Source organism: Erigeron canadensis, chromosome 1, assembly GCF_010389155.1.
Source record: "Erigeron canadensis isolate Cc75 chromosome 1, C_canadensis_v1, whole genome shotgun sequence".
In the NCBI taxonomy this organism is placed as follows: Eukaryota; Viridiplantae; Streptophyta; class Magnoliopsida; order Asterales; family Asteraceae; genus Erigeron; species Erigeron canadensis.
This window is the reverse complement of record NC_057761.1, coordinates 45,639,398-45,651,952: the sequence shown is the minus strand read 5'-3', so window position 1 is coordinate 45,651,952 and position 12,555 is coordinate 45,639,398. Positions and strand designations below refer to the sequence as shown.

Below are 12,555 nucleotides of genomic sequence, written 5' to 3'. Positions count from 1 at the left end.
GTAATCTTAGCTTATTAATTCTTTGTTATTTAACTCTTAATTGCGGATAGTTTTTGCATGATCTTAGTGGTAACTAGGCTATGTAAAAGTTATTTTGATTGCTTGGTTAGAAGCGATTGTTTCTATGACGGGTACGGTAGAAAGTAATTAATAGTTAATAAGAGTTAACGAGTTAATGGTTGGGTACAATCAATAGACACAATTGTTATCTAAATAACCAAAACAATTAGTTGACTAGGAAAGTTATGAAAGGCATCTTGGGGTACCGGTCTTAGTAATGGAATTAGTTAATTAAGGGAATTGAATAAAGTAACGAACTTGACAGGTACGGGGTGAGTCTTTGTTTAGTTCTCGGTTATAAATCAACATATTTGAATTGGTTCTTCAATTATATGCAACCTAAATAATGTGTATCATGGAGTCAAAGTGGATGATCTTCCCATCCTATGTGATTTAAAACAATTTTCTTTTCGATAAATTCTTTGGAATTTCTAACTCTTTCAATCAACTAACGTTTTAATATAAAAACAAAGATGACGTGGTGTCTTTAAAAAACCAAACTCTTTTTAACTACTTAAAACTCGCTAGCTCTTTGTAGTCTCCGTGAAATGAACCTTTACTTACTTTAATTTATATTGCATACGAACGGGTCCACTGCCCGATTGTGTGTGGTATTCGATTCGGAGTATTTTTAAGGATTTTAATTTAACTAGATTATCACACATCAAGTTTTTGGCGCCGCTGCCGGGGACTAATTTAAGAGCTTAAGTTCGAGATTTCGTAGTTGATCCTTTTTTGTACTCACGTGCAAGAGAGTTACTTGCTTTCTTGGATTAGTTTTATTTTAATTTTTGTTTTTTGTTTTATTTTTGTTTAGTTTAAATTTTCTTCCATCGGTGCTTTTCACGGGTTGTGCTAGTGTCTGTTTTGCAGGATTGACATCACGAATGGCATATCAAGTTTATGATTCGGAAGAAGAATATCCTGATGAGCTTCGGAACTTTGAGCAGTTTGCTGATGAAACTTACGAGGAAGCTTGGTTAAGGATAAGAAAAATAGTTGAAAAGTTTGGAATGTACGGGCTTACCATTCGTCAATTAGTTTTGGTATATTGTCGTGGGTTGGAAGAAGAAACAAGGGAAATACTTGGTGACGAATTCTTCTCGATGAATCCGGATGAGATGTTTGACTATATGGAAAAATATGCTCAACCGGAAGAAGACGAAACATGGGAAGATCATCAAATGCCGCCATCTAAATCACATGAGTTATTACCCATTATCGATGAGCATGAGGATAACGTGGATGAGGAGCATGATTTTGAGACACACGAGATACCTTCCATGAGCGCTGAGGATTTTAATGACATTGTTTATGAGGAATATTTTACTTCACTTTCTGGTGAGGTGATTTCTATTTCTATTTGTGTTCCAGGTACTACTAACCCTGTTTTGAAGGATAGGAAGGAACCGCACGAGTCGAGCAATGAGCATGGAAGTGATCGTATTGATGTGGAATTGGGAAAACAAAGTGAAATCGTTTGGGATGAAGCTGAATGGGAAGAAGAGCTTGAAATCATATGGGATGAAGAGATGGTGACTACCCCGACCATGGGAAGCAAGCTTGTATCCACCATAAGGAATTTCTCACTCGTCATTGAAGCTAATAATGGAGATATGGGAGACGAAATTTGGGAGAAAACCAATGTCTTGCTTGAGGGTTTCTCACTTTTCAAGTTTAGACCACCCAACACTTCAAGTGTGGGGGAGTCTGTGATCCTACCAAAAAGAGCCGAAGAGAATTTAATTCCCACTCATTCAGGTAAGCATTCGAATTTAATTGATTTATTATATACTAAAATGTTTTCTTTTCATTTGTTTGTAGGAGTGCGAAAGCTGAGCACATCTATAATGAAGATCATGGCACGAAAGAAAGAGTCAGATAAGGAAGATCATGGCACTAGTCAAGATGATTTGCAACCCAAGCATGGTTATTCAGGGAGCTTTCTAACCTCTTATGCTTTAAATAGTTTTGGAAGCATTGAATTGGTTAATTTAAGGGCTAGTAGTAATTTCATGCATTATTTCTTATTCTTTAAACTAGCTCCGGATCCTTTAGCTCCCGATTCTTTTGAATGGACGGTTATAAGCCTTGATATGAATTACTTGAATATTCCGTGCCATGACAAAAGTTTGAAAATTTTGTATTTTCGTATGAAAGGTTGGCTTTTTAAGATGGATTGTAAAAAAGAAACAACTAATTTTGACATCTTAAAAGTGAATTTTTATAAGGTGAAAGAAATGGTCTGGGTAATGATTAAGATAAGATTCACATATTTTTCACCTTATTCGCGTAAACCGCCCGACATTTTAAGTGTACCATGATAAATTTGGGGAATGAGTCTAGCTAATGACTCGAACAAAAATTAGCGCTTCCCGGGAGGCAACCCGAGGTTAGGTAATTTTATTTTTAATTTCTTTTGTCTAGTTTAAAGGTTAGGCTTCTCGGGAATGAAAATTGTTTTTTTATTGTTTTCCGAACAACTTATGTGTAATTTTGAAGTTTATAATTGTGTGGAGGCATGGATTATCATCCGTTATACAATTATGTGGAAATTTGGATCCTTGATCACATGTGCACAAATATTGCTATGATTACATGTGATCGACTTGCATAAACTAATTGTATAACGGATAATAATTCATGCTCCTACACAATTATAAACTTCAAAATTAGACATAAGTTATTCAGAAAACAATCAAAAAACAATTTTCATGTAAAGAACAATCATCTGTTGGGTGATTTGAAAAGTTCTCAAAGGTTCTCGCAAAAAAAAGGTTCTCAAAATAACTTTACTCTCTATATATATATATATATATATATATATATATATATATATATATATATATATTCATAACACATTACTAACCGTCTAATATGATTTTAAAAGGAAACTGGGAAACGAGAAAACAAAGGACGGACTTCCTTTTGACATGATAATATGGGAGGGATTCATTACTCCCAAAAAAGAAGGTCGCACTACAAGAAAAATCACTTTTAGCAAGGACAAAAGTCCTTGATAAATGTCACATTGTCCTTGCTAAATGTCTACAGCAAGGACTTGTCCTCACTGATAGGTCGTGGGCGATGAGTCGTGGCTAGATGTTTCTAGCAAGGACGGTCAACGGTTTTAGCAAGGACAACTATGACTTTAAAAAATGATAATAATTTCTTATAGCAAGGACAAAGTCCTTGCTATAGAATTTCGATAAATAATTCTAAAACTATATATCATATATAATTATACATGTATAAATATATAATTGTATTATAAGCGTATAAAGCTACAATAAATACGAAATTAACAGCAATGACAAAGTCCTTGCTATATGTAAAATATTTTTTTATTATTATTTTTTCTAATGTCGTTGCTAAAATCTTCAGAAAGGACTTTCTTCTTGTTATAATTTTGTTGCACTTTTTGGTCTATATACGGTTCAGCCCGAATTTTCCGGATTTTAGATCATCTGGTTTATATTTCCACTGCTTATCAAACAACAAAGACGATGACAATGTCATCAAACTACAATACCATTGATATCATCAAATGTATATACTAACAATAATAGAACAAAATGTACCAACCACAAATCAAACCACATATTAGGAGTTTAGACTACGAATAAAAACTGGAAGAAAAATTGAAATTACAAAATAGTAAAAGTACAAACACATTAAACAACTTGGAAACTCTAAAAGTGACTTTGAAATCAACAACACAACCAATTTTAGCTTGTGAAAATCTTCCCCTGCTTCTAAATCACATCTTCAACCTGTAAAATCAAGTTTGTAAACATGATTATGAGGTGTCAAAAAGTTTACTAGATGAATTCTTAAAATCAATGAAAGATAAAAACAATTACAACTCTTAAAATCAGTGAAATATAAAAGCAATTACAAAGTTTATAGGTGACAGTGGTCTTTTCCGGCAGAGTGGGCTTATTCCAACCAGCAGGGACGGTGGTTTCTAACAAAGGAACGGGTTGGTTTTCCGGTGGCCAGCGGTTATTGCTTAAGAGGTTCGGTGTTTTTCCCGACGAGAAATCACATGGAGTGTTTTTGAAACCTTAAGATCTAACAAAGAACAATACCAAAAAAAGTTAGTCCTACATAAAAGATATATGAACAAAAAAAGGTTGTTAGAAATAAAAGAGAGGTAGGAGCAGAATGTTACCCTTTACAGATAGGGTTGAATACTTGAATGTTTCTTTTTTCCTTTTGTCTCAAATAGCGCCTTGATTTATGTAACTACATAAAAGATAGATATAAAGCATGAGAATTGAGAAAGATAAAAGAGTAACAGAGATATGAAATTGAAATAGAAGAAAGATGGAAAAGTTTTTTATTTAATTGAAGGATAAATGGGATGAATTATTGGGATTAAGGGGTATATAGATTTAGATTTAAAATATTTGGGGGTTTAAGCGGGAACTTTGAAGAGGAAACGGGGGGAAACAAAATTTTGGGGAAAACATTTGGAGAAATAGGTTAATGATTTTTACACATAGTAAAATCTAATCAAATCTCAAAAGGTAAACATGTTTTTTTCTAAAAAAATATTTTTGCTGCCTTATCATTTCGTGAGCTTTTTTTGTTTTTTGCTAGGCACAAATGTAAATTTTACTGTATTGTATTTAAAACTACATTATTAACACGCGTAATACGCGGATGAACAAATATAACAAATGACATGCTATTCTTTCATAATATCAAATACTGACACATTTAGATAAAAGATGTTACAATGATCATTATTTAAAAAATTATTGTATCCACTATATACTGATAATTAAGTATTGTTTATTAAATAAATCTTAACACATTAACGGTATAAAACAAAATGCATATAACAAATATTTATTATGTGATATTATAAACATTTTAAAAAATTATTGTATCCACTTGCTTCATGTTCTAATTATAGTTTACAAACTTTATTCTTGAATATGATATACCCAAAATTTAAAAGTTTTAAGAAATATCCACCATCACACATTGTTCAAGTATATATTTATAGATGTCTTTATCAAAATATAGTATAAAACATTTGTTTCTTTCTTTTTTTAACTAAGTAGTTGTTAACCCTAAAAGACTCTTTCTTTTTATTCACTATTTTAAACATTTTCATCTGAAATACTTTTAATATTTACTTGACAAACCTGTAATAACCTTAATAAATTTAATTTATAACATCTCCTAATAACTTTTAAAATAACTACACTTCTCCATTTTACATCTATAATCTACAATATTTGCCACCGTCACCACCTGTCCACGATGCGCCCAATATGTTTGTTAGTCATTCAGTATGGGATAACAAATAATATATAGGGCCCAATAAGCTCATTCGGGTAAAAAAAAAATGAACACACACAACTCATTTGGCCCATTTATACAAATGATAAATATTTTATAGCTCAATAGGCACAATTTAATGATTGAGAAACATATTAGGCCTAATAAGCCCAATGATTAAACGAACACTATACAAGAAGGTTTTGAACAAGTAAATGCAATATGTGGATATTGGAGATTGGATTTGGAGTTGGTTCCGCATTAGTGGGAATGGAAACATTATCTTGTGAATCTTTATTATAGTTGATCAGATTTGATTTACAAAATCTGATCGGAGGTACTAAAGGATTATCAAGGATCGGCCTATTATTGATTGCAAAGTTTGATTAATTAAAAGTGACATGAATTGACTCTCGTATTTTTCAAAAGCTTCGTTTATAGTGTTAATCTAATAATCGGGCCTAATGAGCCCAATATGTTTCTCAATCATTCATTTGGGATACCAAATAACGTTTAGGGCCCAATAGGCTCATCCGAGTAAACAATTAACACACAAAACTCATTTGGCCCATTTATACAAATGATGAACATTTTTTAGCCCAGTAGGCAAAATTGAATGATTGGGAAACTTATTTGGCCCAATAGGCCCAAGGATTAAACGAACATTGTACAAAAAGCTTTTGAACAAGTAAATGCAATATGTAGATATTGGAGATCGGATTTGGAGTTGGTTCCACATCAGTTGGAGTGGAAACATTATCTTGTAAATCTTTATTGTAGTTGATCGGATGAGATTTACAAAATCTGATCGTATGTACTAAAGGATTATCAGGGATTAGCCTATAAGTGATTGCAAAATTTGATTAATCAAAAGTGACATGAAGTGACTCTCGTATAATGTTTATCTAATAATTGAGCCTAATGAGCCCAATATGTTTCTCAATCATTCATTTGGGATACCAAATAATATTTTGGGCCCAATAAGCCCATTCGGGTGAAAAATGAACACACACGACTCATTTGGCTCGTATATAAAAAAGATGAACATTATTGGTTCAACAAACCAAATTAGTATAGACTAATTAGTGATTGTCGCCCAAAACTTATTGAATCCTAGTGACCGATTATATAAACATCAAGCCAAAAATAGATCAATTTACCCTAGATATAAAAATAAATATGACATTTCGCTATTTAATATCAAATGTTGATTCATTTCATGGTATATTAACAAAATAAAAAATTGAACCCCTGTTCTGCACAAAAAAAAAAAAAATTATATGCGAAGTGTTTTTTTACAAGTTGATTGTATGACAAACTCACTTTTACTCATACATACACTATTGCAAGGTTTATTACATTTTTTTTTACGTTTAAAGAATTTGAAATTAAATTTAAATACACCACAACATAATAATAGTTATAATACATGTAGCAAGGACGATGTTCTCACAATAGGTGACCTAGGAATTTTTTAGTTTTTGGGGGAATTAAAAATTCGCATGCACTGAAATGAATTTTGTTAAGAAAAAAAAATACATATTACATACGGCAAGGACAATGTCCTCTCTAAAGGTGACCCAGGTAAATTTTTCATATTTGGTGGGTATTGAAAATTTTGAAACAAATATATAGACTAAATAATAAATATATATGTTTTAGGGTTAATTTCAAGTAAATAAAAACAAATAGTAAGGACAATGTCCCCTCTAAATGTTACCGGGGTATTTTTTTCATATTTGGTGGAAATTAATAATTTTGAAACACATTTATATATATAAATAATAAATATATATATACGTATTTGTGTTCTTGTAATTAAAGTAAAGACATATAGTGTCCTTGCTGTAGATTTGGGCCCACTTTTTACATCTGTTTTAACTTAGAGTCAACAACATTAAATTATTAAAAAAATTAAAAATCATGTTGTGAGGACATAGTCCTTGCTAAATGTTTGGTCAAACCAAAAAATCAACTAAACCTACTTCTTTTGTCTTTTAGCAGGCTTTAGTAAGGATATGGTGTCCTTGCTAATGATATTCCTTGCTAAATGTTAGTAATATTCTTGTAGTGTCGAGAGATGTGTCACTTAGAAAAATTCAAAATGGTGGTATACTGGTATATCGTTTGTTGGGATTGATGTTGCCCACCTAATTTGGCCCAGATTCATCTTAGTGGGCCGGGTATTGGGCTATTGATATTGGACATGATTCACGACATTAATAACATTTACATACAAGAGTTTTTCTACACTCAGCTCGTTAAGATGTCTCTTTAATTACACTAGCTTGTACCACAAATTTAAACTACAGTTATATAATGTATGTTTTGCTCAAAATTTGGTATCGTTGGAGACTGTCGTTCCAAAACCCCGATCTTAATCAATTTACCCAAACATACCCTCTAGATATTTTTGACGCTATTTTAGTAACATCAAATTTGGATAGTACGTGTGGTAGAGTACGTACGTGATAGACAATTAATTGTGTAAATGACACACGTTTTCCGAGCAATTAAGCTTCTTATACTTAGAGCTTAATAATCGATTAAGGGTAAAGTGTTGAAAAGTTAACTTAGACATGCAGAAATTATCATCTTTGTATAATTTCTATATATATGTCTGTATTGTATATTTCAGGGAAACATGTCGAATAATAATAAGTTAAACATATATACATCCAAAGTCCAAACTTTGGATGTTTGGAAATAATAATAATAATAATAATAATAATAATAATAATAATAATAATAATAATAATATAATAATAATAATAATAATAATAATAATAAAGAAATAAATTAACATTAATTTATATGTATATATTTAGCGGTGTAACATGTATTTCTCTTGTATACGGATCTCATTTTGTTTGTACGTTTGTGTTTGGTCTTGTGTCATTGTTTTCCTTTCTGAAGGAGGTTTCTTTCTAATCGATCTTTCTGCATGTCAAAAAGATCGATTTGATTGATTGATATATTAAATAATACAAATAATGGCTTCTGATCAATTCACCGATAAAAACACCATTTTCTGGAAGCTCAAATCCAGATCAGAGAACAAGGTTTGGTTTTTGTTTTGTATTTGCATGCTAGCTAGCTGTTTGATCAATTCAATATGCATGCATATATATATAAATAAAGTTAGTTTTCATGAATGTGTTATTATTATTGCTGTTTTTTTTTTTTAAATCTTTTTAATTAATTGGATCAGATATGTTTTGATTGTAACGCCAAGAATCCAACGTGGGCGTCAGTTACGTACGGTGTGTTCTTGTGTTTGGATTGTTCGGCTACACATCGTAGCCTTGGTGTTCATATAAGCTTTGTTAGGTAAGTATTAATTGTTCTTACTTACTTAATTACGTTACGGAAATTAATTTGATATATAGTTTGATGCTCATGTTGTAGAAATATATATATATATATATATATATATATGAAATTTGCTTTTCCATCAATAAATTACTCATGTACTATAATGTTTATTGAAGTTCAATTAATGTTTTTTCAATAAAATCAAGCTGCATCTTTTCTTTCTTTTTTTTTTTTTTGCATCAAGTTCTATTAAACTTAGATCCAGTGTCAGTGAATTGTTTTTGTAGCTGATCATCTTGTTAAGTTATGTAGGTCGACCAATTTAGATTCATGGACTCCTGAGCAACTAAAGATGATGAGTTTTGGGGGTAATAATCGTGCCCAGATCTTTTTCAAGCAACACGGGTGGACTGATGGAGGGAAGATCGATGCCAAGTACACCTCAAGGGCAGCTCAGTTATACAAACATCTACTAGCAAAAGAAGTTGCAAAAAATTCTGAACAAGTAAGCGTGCCATCATCTCCTACCGGTTCTCCTAGCTTTACACCCCACGAATCCCCCAAAGAAAGCTCATCGGTGAATAATGACACCAATGTATCAGCTCCAAAGAAACCTCCTCCAAAAACTATTGCAACTTCGGTTAAGAAACCTCAGGGTGCAAAAAGAACTGGGAAGCCTGGGGGGCTTGGTGCAAAAAAGCTTAGTGCCAAGGTAGATTCCCTTTCGCCATTCCATTACCTCAATACATTTGCTTATTGATAAGTTGGCTTGGGTTGAATTTTATCTCAAACGGGTCAAACAGGTCCACTCAATAAAGTTACTTAGAAGGGGAGGGGGTCAAATGGGTTGAACTTCCCACAAAGACTATTTGAGAGTTGTTGAGTGAGTGACTTTGTTGTTTTTTTGAAATATGAGCAAGAGAGTTATGGGGATCATCCTCAACTTGTTCAGACCTATTATCCAACCTATAGAACTGGCCACGTTGCCTCCTCTAATTTAAGTTATTTTAGTAATCCTAAATTCCTAATTGAAGTGTTTAGTGTTACTGCAATTTTTTTGTTTTTTCGTGTCAATCACGTAATGCAAGTCTTGTACAAACTTATCTCTTTGTGCACATTGATCAATTAGTCTTCATTACTGACAAACAGAAAAATGAAAGCTTGTATGACCAGAAGCCCGAAGACCCAGTTGCACAAGTGTCCACATCAGCAAGTAGTATACAGCAATCAACTGTAACACCTCACAGCTCTCGTTTTGAATATGTAGATACTTTTCAAGATGCAGAGACAGGCCCTGAAGGCGTGAGTTCAATCAGTCATGTCACACCCCCTAAGACAACCAGTTTTTTTGGAGATTATGGAATGGACAATGGTTTTATGAGAAAAAGTAGCTCAATGAAAATCCAGGTATGAAAGTCCATATACATGTTAGAGTTAAGAGGATGTGATATGATCTGGTATGCATTTTGAGACATGCACAGTTGTAGTTGTTCATACCATTCTCTTAACCAACATACTTCTGCATTCTTTCGCAGTTGCCACTTAATCCACATTCATATAGTAGTGTCTTATTGCCTTATAGCCTTATGATTGACATTAGTCTGCAACATGGTACTTGGTTTGTTTTCAGGTTTCAGAAACTGATGAGGCAAGGAAGAAGTTCTCGAATGCTAAATCTATATCCTCTGTACAGTTTTTTGGAGATCAGAATAGAATTAATGTTGATAGTCAACTTGCTCTGCAAAGGTTCTCGGTATGTCTTTACAAATTACTGGGATTTTTCATTTCAGTTCTCGTGTCATTATCTTAGCTTGTAAGCTGCAGGCTTTGATCTCTTCTTGCAACTCAACTAAAGATTAAGTTAATAGTTTTTCTAAAGAAAGCATTGGATCGAATTTTTTGTATGAATTGCAATAAAAAAGGCATGTTTTGATATTACATGTACTTGGACTACCTAAAGACACTCGACAACGACTTTATGTTACTTACATCCTAAGATAATCATGGCACTTTTGTTTCTGGACGTAAAGTAGTTTTGTTGTGCATGTTTATACTTGATTGGGTGATTCACGCTACTGAAACCGATAAATTTTGGTGTGTTGTAGGGGTCAGCAGCCATCTCAAGTGCTGATCTTTTTGGTCATCATGAATCACCAAATTATAATGTTGATCTCAATGCTAGTGACCTTATTAACCGGCTTTCGTTTCAGGTACACTTTGTGCTTTAGGTGAAAATTGGTCCGAACGCTAGTTGATCTTGATCCTCATTTTCATGCTTATGGGTTAAACGGGTAACATTCAGAAGTTCAGCTAAAGGGAAATGGCTCAAATTTGTTGACTGGGTTAAAAGTAGCCCAAATTGAATTATAGTTGTCGAGTGATAATATCTATAATCATATAACATCTGTTTGTGAATTGTGATAAGGTAAAAATGTTTTTGTGGCTAAACCAAAATGACTGGTTCCAACCCGTTGAACCTCCTAGTTTAACCACCTATGTACGGAAAAAACTGCACTCACTCATTGCATAGCTGCTAAGATTTATAATGTGATTCGTGTGGTTTTAATAGGCACGACAAGATATTTCATCTCTAAAGAATATTGCCGGAGAAACAGGGAAGAAGCTTAGCTCCTTTGCGTCGACTTTAATGAATAATATCCAAGACAGAATCCTGTGATTAACGTAAAGTAGTCTTAATCTTGTAATTACCAAATTTCGAAATAGATGTCGCGTAGGGAGCCATGTGTAAAGAGGGAAGGTTTTGGTTATATGCAAATAAGGTTTCAAAATGCCTTTATAGCCAGGAAATTTTCTTCTGTGTCTTGAATGGTATGCTTATGCTTTAGCCTTAATGTTTTGTATAATTTTATCTGTTGCAATTTTGTTTTGTTCCCTTGAATATGTAAGAATATATTTGAATTTTTATTTTTTTATTTTTTATGTTTTTTTGTATTCAGAAGAACTCTACACTAAACCCAAATAATAACCAATATTCGGGTTCGGAGGTAAAAAAACACGAAAACAACCCATATTCGGAATCGGAAGTAAAAACCATGAAACCATAACCAATTGAACCGTATGAAAAAAGGAAGGCTTATTTGTGTAGATCGGTTTATATATGGATTTCGACATATTGACCTTTGATTTGGTTTAATATGAAAACGAACAATTCAGGTCGTGGTTTTTTTTTTAACTTAACAGAATTAATAATTATAAATTTAATGCATTCAGTTAAATTTTAGATTTTTTTATTTTACTTAATAAACAAAAATAATCGTAAATTAACTATTTTCTAAGTTAATACATAAAAATATTATTTATACATTCAGTCACTTAACAATTAAAATAAAAAGAAAATGTCACAAATGGTCCATGTGGTTTGTCATATTCGCATTTTGATCCTTGTGCTTTTTTTCATTGCAACTGGTCCTGGTCTTTTTCGTTTTCGTTGCCGGAAGCCCTTCACACTAACTTCTGTCAAATTTGGCCGTTAAATAGCTCATGTGCAATGCACGTGGGGGTATTTGGGTCCATTCACGTCATAGTGAGCATTTCCTTATCACTTTTTCATCTTTTTCCTTCTCTCTCTTACCAATCTTCATCTACTTCCTGCTTCTCTCTCTTTATTTTTTTCATGTTTTTTTTCTCAATCCTCAATCACTAGCAAACTCTAACTAAATATTTTATAATTTTGTTAAATTCGTAACAAGTGATCTCACTGATCAATAAATCCTATCAACCAAACTCCACATACATACATACTAAGGAAAACCCACCAAATTTAACCCCCATTCTTTTCGTAATATTCTCTCTTTTTACTCCACCCACCAAAACCCACCAAATTGATATACCAGATCCCAAATTCTAATCATTTTAAACTCACAC

The 12,555-nt window shown here is 32.5% G+C and overlaps 1 protein-coding gene across 1 annotated transcript; it reads left to right on the top strand.

Moving 5' to 3' along the window:
• Positions 1-8,348: 8,348 nt before the first annotated feature.
• Positions 8,349-11,469, top strand: LOC122593472 (probable ADP-ribosylation factor GTPase-activating protein AGD9). Its single transcript, XM_043765889.1, has 7 exons — positions 8,349-8,417; positions 8,567-8,685; positions 8,983-9,382; positions 9,820-10,077; positions 10,301-10,423; positions 10,776-10,880; positions 11,240-11,469. Exons 1-7 carry the CDS (start codon positions 8,349-8,351, stop codon positions 11,345-11,347), a joined length of 1,182 nt encoding a protein of 393 aa, XP_043621824.1. The 3' UTR covers positions 11,348-11,469.
• The last annotated feature ends 1,086 nt before the right edge of the window (positions 11,470-12,555 follow it).

What these genes read in the sequence shown, in the direction of transcription:
- LOC122593472 (XM_043765889.1), top strand. Translation starts at nt 8,349, where the DNA reads ATGGCTTCTGATCAATTCACCGATAAAAACACCATTTTCTGGAAGCTC. An exon ending in GTAGCTCAATGAAAATCCAG is followed by an intron (nt 10,078 to 10,300) that starts GTATGAAAGTCC and finishes GTTTGTTTTCAG; the next exon opens with GTTTCAGAAACTGATGAGGC. An exon ending in TTGCTCTGCAAAGGTTCTCG is followed by an intron (nt 10,424 to 10,775) that starts GTATGTCTTTAC and finishes GGTGTGTTGTAG; the next exon opens with GGGTCAGCAGCCATCTCAAG.